The sequence below is a fragment of the Cydia strobilella genome, chromosome 1 (assembly GCF_947568885.1).
Source record: "Cydia strobilella chromosome 1, ilCydStro3.1, whole genome shotgun sequence".
NCBI lineage: Eukaryota > Metazoa > Arthropoda > Insecta > Lepidoptera > Tortricidae > Cydia > Cydia strobilella.
This window is the reverse complement of record NC_086041.1, coordinates 23,714,267-23,732,089: the sequence shown is the minus strand read 5'-3', so window position 1 is coordinate 23,732,089 and position 17,823 is coordinate 23,714,267. Positions and strand designations below refer to the sequence as shown.

General features: G+C 36.0%; 2 protein-coding genes across 3 annotated transcripts in view; one reads left to right on the top strand and one right to left on the bottom strand.

Moving 5' to 3' along the window:
• LOC134742487 (ATP-binding cassette sub-family G member 1-like) overlaps positions 1 to 17,823 on the top strand; it is a 45,820-nt gene that overhangs the window by 5,122 nt on the left and 22,875 nt on the right. The window lies entirely within an intron of this gene.
• On the bottom strand, positions 870 to 12,782 carry LOC134742555 (uncharacterized). Of its 2 annotated transcripts, XM_063675772.1 has the most exons (6): positions 9,906 to 12,618; positions 9,352 to 9,470; positions 8,572 to 8,712; positions 7,054 to 7,767; positions 6,407 to 6,566; positions 870 to 5,067 (listed from the first exon to the last, which is right to left on the bottom strand). In XM_063675772.1, the coding sequence occupies exons 1-6, from the start codon at positions 9,967 to 9,969 to the stop codon at positions 4,559 to 4,561; spliced, it is 1,707 nt and encodes a 568-aa protein (XP_063531842.1). In that variant the 5' UTR covers positions 9,970 to 12,618; the 3' UTR covers positions 870 to 4,558. The 2 variants fall into 2 exon arrangements, 1 of the variants encoding a protein (XP_063531842.1); XR_010127950.1 differs by lacking the exons at positions 870 to 5,067; positions 6,407 to 6,566; positions 7,054 to 7,767; positions 9,352 to 9,470 and having other exon boundaries at positions 7,800 to 8,712; positions 9,906 to 12,782.

Below are 17,823 nucleotides of genomic sequence, written 5' to 3'. Positions count from 1 at the left end.
TCCGCAGTGGAATATTGCGGGGATAGCAATTCAGACGTTGCTAGCTCCGCAGTGGAATATTGCGGGGATAGCAATGCTGACGTTGCTAGCTCCGCAGTGGAATATCGCGGGGATAGCAATGTTTACGTTCAACATTGCAGAACTAGCAATGCCAAAAGTCGCGAACGACAATAGCTACCTGAAAAAATACAACAATATTTATAAAACTAACTTTTATTATTAAAAAACGTTTGCAGGTCCGTAAGAATAGAAAAAAATGTTGCCCACTAAAATACAAATAATGTAGATAATAATGGGAAACTAAAAGTTTCCAGTGAAAAATCAACTATTTACTAATATGTAAATCAAAAACAAACACTCGGTGTTTCGAAAATGGGAATTGAACCCGCTAAATGAAAGAAAGACCTGCAATTTACTGTACCGATCGGAAGGCTTAATTACATACATTTATTTAAGATGCTATGTTATTTTGAAGAACCCTTTGATTGAGCCTTTCGATCGGTACAGTAAAATTGAAAGGTTTTTTTTGTTTTTCACATTTAGCGGTATAGTAACAGTTAAGCTATGTCAGCTCATATTCAAGCGCGCGTGCACCGCGATTTGATCTGATTAGCCAAAACCCATATCCGTAGGAACGGATCAACGGGACGCCAGTCCCGCCTGAACCATTGTACAGTTAACTGGTTATTTTAATATACGGAGTCGAATATAAAAGTGATTATTATTCAACACTAAAATACCTATTTAAATACTATTTACCCTCTAGCCACTATACAGAAGTACCGTCAGCGGGATCCGGGAATCGAACCCGCTTTAGAAGTACTAAAAAAGCGGGTTCGATTCCCGGATCAGCCAGGCGACTTTTTTCAAATTCTTTGAATGTAGTTCGTATTGTTTTTAAATAAATATAGAAATGAAGCTATTTTTACTTCCACTCGTCAAATATTTGGTGACAACTCGCCAAATATATCGAAACACAACCTTATTCCCATGGCAAGAAAGGTGTGTTGCGACATATTTGGCGACTTTGGCTGGCTATTTGAAGCTGACTGTACCTACTATTTCAAAGTTAAATGGATGCGAATGGATTAGAAGTATGACCATATATTTGACGAGTAGAAGTAAAAATAGCTTCCTTTCATTTTTATTTCAAAACAATACGAATTGCAAATAATTAAGAAAAATCGCCTGGCTGATCCGGGAATCGAACCCGCTAAATGTGAACAAATAATAATAATTAGCATACCGTCAGGTAACAAGCAAAACTCACTAACTACTGAAAAATAATTAAACAAAAATCAACCTTATTCGCATAATATTACGGTTCACTATGGCTATGAACTTGTGGTGGTACTTAGTGACTTTTGCTTATCACCCGACGATATATCTACCTGCTGTTAACCTAACCTAACCTAACCTAAGTACTGGTAATAACCAACAACAGTATAACGTGACCCACCCCGTGCAGTTCTGTACCTTACTGTCAATATTATAGTGACAACGCTATTCATACATCAGGTCACTACTTACATGCAAGGTGTTTCCTAACACAACAATCTAGCGCCACTTGCACCATCCTACTAACTAATGAGGGGTTAACCGGTTAACCCCTCATTAGTTAGTAGGATGGTGCAAGTGGCGCTTAGGGCCACAACTGTAGTTACATATCGTTTAAATAGAAACTAAACTTATAGCCACGTCAAATTAAGCCGAAAATATCAATCAGCAGAAATAATTCGTGTTGTTTTGAAAATTGGTATAGTTATTTATACCTTGTGGTGTCCAGATAAACATACTAAAAGTCCTCGAGGGTGTAGGGGGGGGGATTTTCCAAACCACGAATTATATCCGCAGATTTTTTATTTTTTTTTGGGTTATTAGCATATTATCACTGCATGAACAAAACTGTTTTCATAATGAGGGCTATTCCCATCAATAATCATTACATATTTACCGTAATATAACATTTGATTACTTCCTGTAAAATAAAATACGAACAAAAATATGTTTAAAATAGGAATTGTTAACACTGTAATGTTCCACGGCCCTTTTGAACTTAATTTACTAAACTGAGTTAGGGTATGCATTATACCTGCATAAGTAATTGTAATCATACTTACTATTACTACAAATTATTAAATCTTACTCTAGTTGGGTTAATTAAATCGGTTTACTGAGTACGATATGATACTCAGGAAGATTAATGTTATGCCCAATGACTACACAGTTGCACAAAAACGGATACTGCATGGTGTCTTGATCAATGTATATGTGTGATGATTGTAATGAGTCCAGTACATTATAAGCATGGTAATGATTATCAAAACCAATTGTTTGTAAAGGCTTAGCCTTGAAACTAATCTTAGACACTCCATCAACATATATGTCATCAATTTTGGAAAAATAAATGTTTTCTTCATTAATAGCAGTAACTATTACAGAATTTACTTGGTAGCGCTCGGAACACTTTGCCGCCCAACTCACTTTATATAATTTTGTAATATCTGACCATTGCATTTGATCTAAAATCTGTTTACATTCACTAACTGGTACTTCTGCTTGGCCCCCAAACGAAAGAGGCGAACGAATAGTTTCTTTCAAGAATATGTCATTTAACATCAACTGATGCTTTCGAGCTACTGTCAGTGTCATGTTAATTCGGTTATTTGTTGATTTTGCAGCTAACTTGTTGAAGCGATGTTTAGCTTCGTAGCGCATTGAAGACAGAAATCTCAAGGGACCAAAACGTAACATTGCCGAATGATAGTGCAGTAAATTGTGAAATTTAGGCTTAAGACTTTGGTTAAACAGTGTGATGTACATTTCGCAAAAGTCAGCGATCATATACTTAAAATAGTCTATTTGCTCAGATACAAAACGGGGTGACATAATAAAATCTAAAACAGTCATTAATTGAATATACAGTTGCCAATATTTATTATGTCTTGGAATGAAATCACCAAACATTACACCAAAATACTTGCAAAATGTGCTCATTTCGGCAGCATTTAAACGTATATTGCCTTTTCGTAAATTGGACATGGCCAGCGTGACGGGCTTATCTTTTTTATCGGGACCGTATTGAAATGAGGAAATTTTGTTATTAACAATATCAATTGTAAGATATTTCATTTTGTCTACAAAAACCACAAGTAAAGAGCACATGACGTATTTGGCACAGCCTTCGTGCATGTCATGCATTACATCAAAACCCATTTGCGAAAATAAATTAAAATTTTCTATGTCGAGCCATATACATTTTTCTTTGACGCCTGTCAGAGATGAATTATTCGTTTTTAAATCATCCTGGTAATTTGACTCGGTCCTTAAGAGAGATTCATCTTCATAAACCTGATTAGCCATGACTTTTTTCTCTACTTTGCATGTTCTGCAAGGAAAATTGCTTGAAAAACTCTCAACAAATCCTAAAACACTATGCAAGCCTAAATTATCTCCTAAAATTAATGACAACTCAAAGTAAATTGTGCCCTTGAAATCTGGCAAATCAAAAACTATTCCATGCTTAAATAAATCATTAAACTGGTCAATCAGGGGCTGAAATATTATACGATTCCCAAATTCCACTCTGTCAGTGGAATGATAGAGTAAGACTAAAAATATGTTACCTAACAGAGAGGCACAATAGTACGGCAGGCAAGGAAGAGAAATGTATGCGGCTCCTAGTTTGTGCACACCACTATGACTACCCAAAGGGTTCAAAGTCTCGAAATCGTCAATTTGCAAAAATATGGGCATGACTATCTTATCTCCATGATTTTTCTGTCTCCAAAATGAACCATGCATATAATGCTCTATACTGTTTGACGTGTCATGAGCCATCAGTTTTTTCATAGCATCGATGGTCTCATGAAGTATGTTAGGCAACGAAAAAAATTTGTGCAACACATCTCTAATAGGTATTTTATGGGCTATGCACTCTACTGCTTGGTAATAAGTTTTACCTTTTTTTTTTACGTAATCAAATCGTCGCCCTACAGTATAAGGCTCAGGATTAACTAAAGTACCCTTACTTTCAAAGAACTGATGTCGTTTATAAGTTGAACTAAACATCTCTAGATCGGTTGTCAGTTTTGCTACGGCAGAGCTAGAAGTTACTGGTAACAGAGGTCTGATTGACATAGTGAACATGTTGTGAATACCGCTATAAACTGTATCTAGCACATTGTTCGGCAAATGGGGATTACTATACAGGGATGAGAAAAGTTGACCTAAACTGTCGCTTAGCGGCGGTGTGTTGTGTTTGCTATCACTCTGTATAGTACTATTATTTTCTTTAATTTGAAACTCGGTTGCGCTACACACATTATGTAATGGATCATTATTCACGGGAGAGGTCTCTTGTCCAATAGCAAAATCCTGTACACTTGAAGCCTGTTGTAACATAGAAGAATCTGAATGTTCTTTCAAATAATGACGCCTAAATGAATTGTAGAGTTGATAAGTTCTCCCACAATCCATGTTTGGACAAATATAACATTTACCTGGATGATAAAATGTAAAATGGGTTTTAAATTGCTTCATTTGGACAAAAGACCTTTTACATATTGCACACAGCACCATCGTGCCTGTTAGAAACAGAAGCAAGCAAATCTAGCATAGGAGTGCCTTCAGTGTCAAACTTGCTCTTCATTACATATATACTTCTTTGGATAAACATCCAGACTGGGGCACAATCTTTTGAATATGGTAAGTCTAATGCCCATAGAATCTTAAAAGTATTTGAAACAGCTTTACAAATGCTGGGAAACGTGTACCTGATGTCTTCAGAGATTATTAAATCATACTGCGTAACATCCTGCCAGCAAGCCCCAACAGCAACCAAATATGGAAGAACAGGCAATTTTTTTTCCTGCAATGTGGCCTTCCGTTCACTGAAGTGGCTTTGAAGGTCCGATGTAGATGGCACCAAGCTTAAAAACGCGTTGCTTACTTCTAATCTAGACGGGTTCCAGGGTTTTCTGACTCCTTTCACGGGAACAGTGTGCATTTGTTTCAGCAACAGGGGAACTGCCAGAAAAGTCGCAACATTCGCTTGTTCCTCCCCCGCTGCAAAAATAATTAATACTTAGTATGGTTAACGGTTACTTAAGGTAAAGTTTCTATTGAGTAAAATTCGTCATCTCCTCTATCTATAGTACCTACTTCACTTCCAGCCGGGCTAGCACATGATTGGCGCGAGAGTATCTCGCCGCGACATAGACTACCCGTCGCCTTTAAATTCATACAGTTAGTAAAAGACGGGTAGTCTATCTCGCGGCGAGATACTGTCGCGTCAATCATGTGCTCGGCCTACAGGTGTCGTTAAAAAAATCTACCCTGTATATAATATGTTATTTTCATCACACTTGCTCGAAAAAGATCTAATATCATGCAGGTGTACTAAAGGACAAAGGCCTATATTGTTCCCGCAGGAGTTATGGATTGTGAAAAAAAGGTGTAACTCTCTAGGGAGTTACAGCTTTTTTTTTATTATGTCATAACTACTACTATTACTACTTAATATGAACCAAGTAGGTATACATGAGTTTTACTTTTAAAATACTGACGTTTATAATTAGATATTTCGGTTAATTAATTTAATAGCTGTTCAAAATAATATTCTTACTCAATTTTCAATCGTGGCTGAATGCCGGATGGGTATGTGCCTTAGATGCCTAACTTGGCAAAAAATCACAATATGGCGGACGAATGTTTGAAATGTCACCGTATTTAAGAATTTTTTCGCATAAAATTTAGTTTTTTCTTCGCAAGTGTGATTCTGTGTTACTCCGGGAGTAAGAATATTAACAAACTCGAGCCCCTTGCAAGAACTTGAACGTTATGCTTAGGTACTTACTTCTATATAATCTATATGGCTGAACAAATAAAACGTATGTACCAGGGTGGTTCACGTGTGTATGGGAAAAATTCAAGCTCTACCCCCTTATTTTGTTGATCAATCACAACTTTATCTCAACTACAATTTTTATTCCCATAATTTGAAAATGTGATTTATAAGTTATTAAGTAAAAAAACATTTTTATTTCAAATTTTTATGAATTTTTAGGTGAATTTAAAAAAATCTACCTTTTGAAAAATTACAAAAAATAGAAATGAAATTGTTTTTTTTTTTTACTTCAAAACTTATAAATCAAATATTCAAATGGTGTGTAAACAGATACATAAATAAAAATCTAAATAATAAATACGCATCCTCTTGTAGTTAAAGTTACAAAATTGGGAATATTTTTTCAGCAAAATGAGTGTAACAAAATAAAACAAAAGGTTTTTTAGAGCCACCCTAGTATGTACAGTGTATGCAATTTCGAAGCTCACTGTACATACTGTATTTACATATAGAGGCAATAAAGACACTATTTGACAAAAAAACGATAATATAACTTACAAGTTGCAAGATCCAAAACAGTTTGAATAGAAGTGTCAGGTCGTGTTAGCTGTTGAGCCTTCTCATCTAGTAATGATAGCAGGCGACCTTTCACTACCGGGAAATTTTCTTCGAACTTTCCTTCTATTTCAGGGTATATTTTGTCAAAGTCACTGGCCAGCTGAAAATAAACAGAAATCAAACATTTGTTATTCAATTAGAGCTTAAAAGCTCTTTCACAAAATCAAAAATGTTGCTAGTCATCAATCATCATTCATAATCATACAACGAGAAATGTTGCTAGTGTATATATGAGTATTTAAAATGAAAATCAATAACCCGACTGCATAATAATAATATAATCTACTAGCCCGCGACTCCACCCGCCACAGATAGACACACTTTCGCATTTATAATATTAGTATGGATTTACTCGCAAAACTGAGACAAATGTAATGACACCTCATATGTTAAACTCCGCTAAATGGTTTAGGCAGTAGAGCGTGCCAAATAATTAAAGATACATACATACATACGCTTGAAAAACTTAACCTCCTTTCTGCAGTTGGGTATAAAAATAACTTAACACAAATTGATGACTTCTGCCTGGTGATGTCATGAAGTCTGGCATGAAGACACTTGATTGATTAGTATTATCATTGACTCACCAATTCATAGCCCCAAGGACATTGCAGTGCTGGGAAGATGCTCAAATAACTAACATGGTCGCCTTCTTGCAGTGCAGCCATGCGTTCATGTAGACAACTGTTCCATTTTGTTTCTACCAATTCTCTCGGTGAAGAAGAGTGCTTCAACCACTGCACGGTATCTTTTTCAGAGTCTTGATTGGTACTTATTGTTTGAAAGGTGTCAGGAAAAGGTCTAACCCGTGCATTAGAAGATTTGACAGCAGATTTTTTTCTCTTGTTTTGGTCTCCGCTGCTGTCGCTGCTCTTGTCGCTATTACTGCTGTTACGACTTCTGCTGCGGCTGCGGATTTCTGCATTTAATTTTCTGCGTACTGTTATTAATCGGTTCACTATCAGGCCACTGGCCTGGATAGCTTTTCCATCAACAAGACGAAAAGGATTATAATATACCCCCTTTGTTTCACCTGGGAAAAGCTTTATAATTTCTGATGTCCACGTATCCCAGGTTTCTTTTCGTATTGGGTCAGTGTTTTCTTTCAATTTCCGCACCTCAGCCTCAACAATAAGGGCCGTCAGTATCTTTCGGTCACTAGACGATAATACCTTTTTATTGATTAGAGGTTTCCCAATACTGGATGTCTCTAAAATTTGTTTAAGATTTCCGCCAGTTATAGCCCCTATGAGTTTGCTTGCATCTATAAACTGTAAATCGTCACAATTGATGTCCCATTCCTGAAAATCAAGTAAGCACTAAGTTACTAAAGAACTAGAAGTCACGTCATGTGGGTATTTACTATTTGGGCACAATCATAATATTTACATAAAATAAATACATAAAATAAATATTTGGAGACAATCTTATTCAGAAAATCAACCTAGTCCCAAACTAAACGTTATTTATTTATTTTAGACTTAAAAACAAAACATTCATATTGACTACATATGATAGAAATAGCTTACACTTTTAATCTTTTGGATAGTAAAAAACCGGCCAATTGCGAGTCGGACTCGAGCACCGAGGGTTCCGTACTTTATAGTATTTGTTGTTATAGCGGCAACAGAAATACATCATCTGTGAAAATGACAACTGTCTGGCTATCACGGTTCATGAGATACAGCCTAGTGACAGACAGACAGACGGACAGCGGAGTCTTAGTAATAGGGTCCCGTTTTTACCCTTTGGGTACGGAACCCTAAAAATATATGATTATAATTAAATGTATTATAAATTAGTCGGAGTAATTCGTATTAAAATAAGTTGAAATAATTTGACCCAAAATAATAATGTACCTTAATATAATTATTCTGTGAAATGTATTTATTTCCTGGCCTACTTGTAATATGGGTACTAGTGACGATATAAATACTTATATAGTTTAATACATAGAAAACACCTAAGACTCAGGAACAAATACTCGTGTTTATCACACAAATATTTGCCCTGACCGGGGATTGAACAGACAGTTGACTCCCTCTGCATAACAAAAACATGATCCACCTTAAATACAGAGTAAAGATAAATATTATTATAATTACCAATAATTCAGTTGATGTTGTAACAACAGAGGATGTACTAGATTTTTGGCTACTTGATGGAATCACAAAGGAGTCTTGCTTTTTAATTGGAGCTATAACTTGCTGTACATCTACATCCCTCGGATCTTTTGTAACTCCTCTCTATAAAATAAAATTAGGAGTGATTAATTTAACCATAATGCCCATTCACATTATTTTATTTATTTTTATTTATTTATCAAATGGCACTATTTAATTGTTAATGCTTAGTTTATTGATGAAAATACAAAAGTCGCTGTATCTCCATCATCAGACTTAACCTTGATAAAAAATTCTTTATAAATCTTACTGGCTTAGTAAACATAACGAAGAGGACAAATCGTCAAAGTGAACTATGCATCGTTAAAGAGTTTCGTTTTGATCATCATCAGCAGTTCCACTTCATTAAATGTCAGTTTTTCTGAACGTGAATACTAGATTCATTAATGAAAATACAAAAATCGCTATATGTATGCCTATAAGATTCAAGAATTTTTCCCTGGATTCCTCATGGATCCCATCATCAAAACTGGGTTTTGACAAAAACGGGACCAACTTGGGACTATACACATTCAAACAAAAAAAACAATTTTCCAAATCGGTTCACCAATGACGGAGTTATGACGTAACATACATACAAAAAAAAAAACGGTCGAATTGATAACCTCCTCCTTTTTTGAAGTCGGTTAAAAATTGATTCAAAGTAATGAAAACATCTAAATTTTGAATCAAGTAGGTATACGAAAAAATGAAACTGCTCACGCGTTCTCTCTCACGGTCTAACGCCATACGCAGTTTCCCTTTTTGAACTGCTGCCGGGACCAATAACGACAACTCATGGTCGTTTGCGTTCAATAAAAAATCGAGATCCGCGCCCTGATCTATAAGCATAGAGATAAATAATAAGTACTGCATATTGCATAAATTTAACCCACTACACTGCACTGTCATGGCGGTAACAATGCCGGCAATATTTTTGCAGATATATTTGTCCATGGGGCTTCAAAGTGCCATAATTTCATTGCAACGTGTATTTTCCATGATTTCAAGAAAAATAAGAAGTAAATGGCCATTTCGATGGAGCTATAATGTCTACAACAATACATTGCTTTATTTGGGCAGTCGTGTAAAAAAAAATGGTCCAACATTGCAATTCAAAAATAACCTAAAAATAATTGTTTTAAATTCGATTTAAGAAATCTTCGACTTCGAATAGTTTATTAGGATGAAACAAATATCGATTAGCAACGACAGTCACATTACATTAACTACAATAGTAACTAGTTAGAACTATGTAAATACAAATTATAACTTACCGTTTAGCGATCCAAAAAGGTGTATCAAATCACAGTTGAACAGAAACACACTTAAGTCGTCCATCCTTTATATTTACTATTTACCTATAACTGTCTTAACTTTAAAGAAACTATTTCCTTATATTTTTAACAACGTGAACGGTTCGTTGTTTGAAAAGACAATAATAATCACTAAATAAATACGTTCCGTTGTTAGCGATTTGTCACGCATCCTAACCGTACGAATGTTGCCAGCGAAATGAACGATTCTTTTGTCAATTTTGCAAAGGACTAGTCAACATCACTATTTTAACAAAGTTAACATTGTGTTTCTAGCAATGCTTATATTATTTCGCAATGTAAAAGTTGTGAAATTATTAACTTGAGAAATTTTTCCCTTGTAAATTCCGCAATTCTAACATTGCGACTTGAGCAATCAAATACCTTTCTTAGAATTCCGTTTTTAGGGTAAAGGCATTAGTAAGTAGGTACTAAGTACAAATAATAATAATTAAGTACGTTGTTCCTTATAAAAAACTGCAAACCTGGAGAGTGGAGTCATAGCACGGTACGCTTATCACCATGCCTGTCACGTTCTAACAAGTATGTGAGTGCGAAAGTGACGGACTTAGTGATAGGGGAAACCATGCTGTGCGGGCAGCACGTAGTACGTACAGAAGGTTATAATTTATTATGTGTGAGCATTTGACAGATTCAAAGAGCAGTTAGATTAAAAACTATTTTAGGTAATAATTGCTTATCTAGAGAGATCGGTGCGGGCGGGTTGTGAGCGCGGCGCTGGCGGGCCGCGAGCATGACGTTGTCACTGACGCTGTCGCTAAATCTAGAGCCCGCGCAGCATGGTTTCCCCTATCACTAAGTCCGTCACTTTCGCACTCACATACTTGTTAGAACGTGACAGGCATGGTGATAAGCGTACCGTGCTACGACTCAGACAAAATTAATACAGCCGCCTTGAATAGCCGCCGAATAGTAAATCATATTTTTACTTCTAGCGCCTAAACTATTGAGTGGATTTCAATCAAATAGACATCAGTAGATCCATAATTAGTACACGAGTGCTATGCAATACAAATTTACTAAAATAAGTGGAGGAAAAATGTGTAAAACTTAAAAATGTGACTACAAAAACAGATTTTAGGTCTTAAATGGGGTTTAAATAATAGTGACAGTAATGAAATTTGACACCTACAATTTCAGGGATCCCTGTTTGCGTGTCATAAAATTGGAGCTTCGGGTCCACGGGGATCAAACGCCATCTTGAAAAGTATAAGTCTTTTTTGGTTTTTCTTTTTTTCTCGGAATATCTGGGTTTAATGTGAATACTGTGTATAGCGAAACGAAAGCTTGTTAAATTCCACATTAAAAAGTTATACAACACCATGTCCCAAAAACGAAGCCTTTTTCTAGAAATTACCAATTTTTGGAACACAAACACATTATCTACCCAACCACGAAAAAAAAAAATGTGTGGAAACTTGTAAGCTTCCCTTGTAACTTGTAAGCCCTATTTGATAGTTTGTATGGAGATCAAACCTTTTTTTGAGTACAGGACTAAGAAGTCTTTGTATGAAGGCATATTATTAGAATACAAGAAAAGTAATTTAAGCGTTTTTAAATATTCATCCCTTAAAAGAGTTAAAAAGGGGTTGAAAGTTTGAATTCATTACAAATGCTTATTGAAATTTCTCAGAAAGGCATTGTATAATATTACAAAAAAGGTTATTTCAACGTTCTTAATAATTCTACCCTTAAGGGTGTTAAAAAGGGGATGTATATAAGTTTATATGTAGTACAAGTTTTCGTTTTAGCTAGGAACATGAAACTTGGTAAAAGGGCATTATATTAAAATAGACGAAAACTGATTGCACCGTGTTTGAAAAGTTTGTATTAATAAAGTTTGCAGTGGGAGCGAACATTTTTTTTAAATAGTGGACTTGAAAATCTGAGTGTTGAGAGGGTTTATATCGCGAACAATTTTTTTCAGCTAGGGGCTTGAAACTTTGTACTTTGTGAAAGACAAATTTCATGCGCTGTATAATTATTAACAAATGATTTACCGTCCCTACTGATATCTTTTGCTGCATAATGTTCTATGCTCATTTAAAATATATAACCACCAACATACAAATCCACGCGTACGAAGTCGCGGGCAACAGCTAGTATATTTAATATGTCTTAACCGTTTCAACGCCAAGCAGCGAAGTAATTCGACGTGACTCAGACCAGACGCCAAGCAATAAACCAAATGTATGGTTTTCTAATAGGAGCAAATGTCGTGGCGTCAGTGGTACGACTTTCCGCTGACGTGATTTTCCGTCTTTGGCGGTGAAAAGGTTAAAACAAAAACCTATTATTGGATTATTTACCCTTGTAACACCTGCAAACATTGTAAATCAACTTAAAATTTGTAGTTAAGAGTTCTCTTTTGTGATTTTGACAAAGGCTCTCTCAAAGTTGCTAAAATCACAAGGTATTAATCAATGTGGTTGTGAACACTGTCAACCTCCAAACTTTAGCCGTGTAGATTCCGCAGAGTTCTATTTTGTTATTTTGACAAAAGCTCTTGAAGTTGCTAATATCACAAAGTAAAAAACAATGTGGCGGCCAACATTGCGAACCGCACAAAACTTAACTGTGAAGATTTCGCAGAGTTATTCTTTGTTATTTTGACAAAGGTCCTCAAAGTTGCTAACATTACAAGGTTTAAATCAATGTGGTTGTGAACACTGTCAACCCTCAAACTTTATCCGTGTAGATTCCGCAGAGTTCTATTTTGTTATTTTGACAAAGGCGCTTAAAATTGGTAATGTCACAAAGTAAAAAACAATGTGGCGGCCAACATTGCGAACCGCACAAAACTTAACTGTGAAAATTTCGCAGAGTTATTCTTTGTTATTTTGACAAAGGTCCTCAAAGTTGCTAACATTACAAGGTTTAAATCAATGTGGTTGTGAACACTGTCAACCCCCAAACTTTAGCCGTGTAGATTCAGCAGAGTTCTATTTTGTTATTTTGGCAAAGGCTCTTGAAGTTGCTAATGTCTCAAAGTAAAAAACAATGTCGCGGCCAACATTGCGAACCGCACAAAACTTAACTGTGAAGATTTCACAGAGTTATTCTTTGTTATTTTGACAAGGGTCCTCAAAGTTGCTAACATTACAAGGTTTAAATCAATGTGGTTGTGAACACTGTCAACCCCCAAACTTTAGCCGTGTAGATTCAGCAGAGTTCTATTTTGTTATTTTGGCAAAGGCTCTTGAAGTTGCTAATGTCACAAAGTAAAAAACAATGTCGCGGCCAACATTGCGAACCGCACAAAACTTAACTGTGAAGATTTCACAGAGTTATTCTTTGTTATTTTGACAAGGGTCCTCAAAGTTGCTAACATTACAAGGTTTAAATCAATGTGGTTGTGAACACTTTCAACCCCCAAACTTTAGCCGTGTAGATTCCGCAGAGTTCTATTTTGTTATATTGACAAAGGCTCTTGAAATTGGTAATGTCACAAAGTAAAAAACAATGTGGCGGCCAACATTGCGAACCTCACAAAACTTTACTGTGAAGATTTCGCAGAGTTATTCTTTGTTATTTTGACAAAGGTCCTCAAATTTGCTAACATCACAAGGTATAAATCAATGTGGTTGTGAACACTGTCAACCCCCAAACTTTAGCCGTGTAGATTCCGCAGAGTTCTGTTTTGTTATTTTGACAAAGGCTCTTGAAGCTGCTATTGTCACAAAGTAAAAAACAATGTGTCGGCGAACATTGCGAACCGCACAAACTTTAACTGTGAAGATTTCGCAGAGTTATCTTTTGTTATTTTGACAAAGGTCCTCAAAGTTGCTAAAACCACAACTCACAAATCACACGTTGTGCAATGAGCAAAGCCAAACTATGTTAAATTCGCATTTTTAACTATGCTATTATGACAAGGCATCGAAAAATTGATAGTTTAACAACATTTTTATTGTTAGTTTCGCAATAATTGCGTTTCGCAAAAAAAAAGTTGCTGCGCTAGCAAAGGCTAGGTTGTCAATGTCCCAAAGTAGTTTTGTGTTTTTATCAATAATTCGTTCGCAACGTAAAACTGCAGCCTTGTCTCCGGATTTTTCTCTGAGTGCACTAGCTAGTTTTAACATGAGAGCGTAACCACAGAATATCAGAATATACAATAGTACTAGATACAGAAGATTCACTCTAACAAAACGCGTCTACTACGCGCAAGGCGGCGCAAGCACAGATTATATAATAGTTCTTACGAACAGATACTTATCTCTCAAAGAAAACGCAAATACCTACAGTTTTGATACCTACACAAAAATACAATGGAGTGACCTTCAACGCGCCCCTCCCCGCACCGCGCGCGCCGACACAACGCTAGGGTTGCCGACGCTTCTTCCAAATACTTAGGTGTCTTAGGTAGATATCTAGCTATAAATGTGTCGTAAAAAACATTACCTACGTCTTTAAAACAATTTGATAGTACCTACGTAACTTGTAACTATCGTAAAACTAATAATAGTAGGTGTAAGTACATATATTGAGAATGTCTACTTACTCTTACTTTTCCTCATCCGTCGAAAGCGGAAAAAACTATATTTTTTATTTGTTTTGTTGTCTGTGACGAAGACATTTCTTTGGCATAACAGCGCGCGGTGCCGTGCGTGCGTGAGCGCGTGTGGCAACCAACTGGCTAGCTTGAGTCCCGCCGGCGGGAAGCGAGTCGTAGGTATAAATCCGAGCTCGCGCGGAGAGTTCCATAGGCCTGGCGCAAGCGCGAGCACGCGTCCGTTCCGTAGAGCGGTGCGCGGCAATTACCACCACCAAAACCGGCAAAACCTCTAAATTGAGGCGGCCGCAGGTACTTGTAGCAATGCGACGAAATCGCGGAGCGTGTAACTACATTTGTATGGAGAACCGAGCTTGCTGGGGACTTAACTAATTGAAATATCTACCTTGCGTTTTCTCATCCACAATAATGACACAGAAGTTTTTGGATATATGTATGTATTTGATTTTCGCAATAATTGAACCTACGAAACAAGACTGTGCCTGGTACTACATTATATGCTTGTGTTACTATTACATAGATATTAAAAAAAATTAAAACTGAAGTAGATGGATGCGATGCGTGAGCTCACATTAGGGCGCTAACATTTTATAAAGGGAATCAAATATGAAATAAGCATCTACGGCAAAAAAGACTCAATAGGATAGTAAGTATGATTGGGTCTTGCTCTTAAGTAAAACCACGTAAATATTAAAACTACTTAAGCAACAGCATCATTACCGGGTCAATTGATTATGCGTTTAATGCATCGCCTCTGGCGAAAGAATGTTTTAAATGTAAAATATGCACTGAATTCCTTTTTTTTACTGTTCATTGAAGTAAGCGACCTGACATTTTAGCTAATAATTGGTAACTGTTAACCAATCGATAAACGAAGTTTGATGCAATGATCGGAAAGCAGCGCTTCGTTAAAACACAGTGTCGCATGCATAAAATACATACGTATCCTATTGTGGGTCTCGCATGCGTTCACATAAGCATGGCACATGCTACTGAGAAATATATAATCGAATAAATAGAAGAGAAAAAATAGAAATCGTTTATTAGTGGCAAACGTTTAGTTGTTATTTTAATTAAAAAAAAATCGACATGTTCGATCAAAGAAACTACGCATATTTTGAAGCAATTTTTATGTTAAACTTTGTACAAAAAAGTTACAAATTTTTAATGGTGCCTTTTTGACCTACCCATGTTCGTGATGTTCCTGATTTTTTTTCTATCGAACGAAAGTAGTTTAATAAGGTTTCGAGTCGATGAAGTTACTACTAAAGAAAGGCCTCAAGATTGCATTCATATTTTTAGGCAACTGAATTATGATCTAAAAAGCGCTACCATAAATGGCCACAAAAAGGGTAGTGACAACAAACGGTACTTCTGCCCTACATATGATACATATATATACCCTATTATGTATTCGGTTTTCAAATCTCTAAATAAAGGCTAGACTAACACAAACGCGAATAAAAATCCACTATAACACCAAATGGTATCTTAACTATCAGTTATTATCTGCCGTGACTAATTAATGAAAAAGACAGAGAACTAATGATGATGAACTGGTGTAGACAAAAAACCATTAGTAGTCCGTCTCGTCTTTAGCTGCCTCGAATATATTATGAAGTACCTATGTGTTTATGTTACATTAGTTATGAATTAATAGTAATACATCGTGCACAACATATTGGCCTTTGGAAATACACCAGTGCATAAGTTTTATACATATTGAATATTGATGTCTCTATACTTTAGGTTGTCACTAAGTCTTTGTTAAATAGGTATGCCGTAGGTACGCGTCATGAGTGCGTAATTGTTCGCTGCTAAATATTCAGATTTAACCGGTCGTAATTTAATCAAATTAAATGCTTCGTCATATAAGAACATTGTTTCTAATTAATAGTAATATTTTTAAAACATATTTTAGATAATTTCCGACTGTTATACAATCAATCAAGTTGTTTTCAGAGAAATACAGATGATCCGCAAAAAAAGATTTCTAAAGTAAAGATAGAACCGTTAAACATTTCGACTAATGGATAAAATAAAAACATCGTTTATTTATTTTATGCAAGAAATAAATGTAATCTGAAATTACTTACCGATGATATGAAATCCCATCAATCTTCTTCATTTTTCTGTAATGGTTTTTAAACTAACCATTTTTAAAGTGTGTATATGGCATTTCATGATGACGACACACCGCGCAAATTGAAATGAGCTCACGACTGGAGTTTGGATCGCGTTGGTGTTACAGATCCGATGCGACACCAACGAACTGGCTCACTTCGTAGTTCTCGTTAGGCCAGTCTTTACGAAGTAATGTATATATCAAAGTTGTAAAATCATTTTTTTTTATCTATTTACTTATGGGACAACTCAGATATAATGTTTTATTGGCAAGTTAATCATTTAGGAGTGACTGTGAGCTCGTGCCTAGCTCAATTTGCCCAATAAAACAATAAGTAAGTGGAAGTACCTACTAACACCATTACACAGCACATAAGTGATACATAGTCATCTGCACAAGACTGATTCCGTTGGTAATAGTATCGTGAGCGAACCATTTTGTCGTGTCTAATTGACGGTCTGTCTGTTACCAGAAAAAAAAACTTGTACCAATCTTAAGGGGCCCACTGACTAATAGTCCGCCGGACGATATCGGCCTGTCACTCCTGTCAGTTACAATAAAAATTTGCCAGTTCCGAACAACGTACAGGCTGATATCGTCCGGCGGACTGATAGTCAGTGGGGCCCTTTACAGAGATTGATATTCCCAAACTAACCAAGTTTTTTATTCTACGAAGGTACATGATGATTTATTTGACGGTAGGTACAAACATGTATTTTTAAGCAGATACACTATTTTGTCCAAACGAAACTGAATATCCAAGAACACAACTCCATCAACTTTGCGCATTCAGTAAATTATAAGCAACTATATTCGTACCAGGGTGCCTAGCCAAGATGCCAATCGCTTACGCCGTAGCGAGCTATACGCTAATGTCTCTCTGTCGCACTACTATGGAAGAATGATAGAGAGAGAGATTACCGTTTCGTTCGCTACGGCGCAAACGATTGGCATCTTGGCTAGGCCCTCAGTATTCGTGGGATTACCGATATTTCTTTTTCTAGTGTACTTACAAAAAAAAGTGTTAATTTATTTACGACATGCACGGATACCCTACAATTAGAATAATTCCGTCAAATACCGATACTCTTTGCTTTATCCATGACAAGTGTCAAATTGAATGTCATCAGAGTTTGGTCATCTTGGTCTTGTTAACCATCTTTAATATAAATTGAATACAAGTAACGTTTTTAATAAAATATCCATAATTGTACTATTTG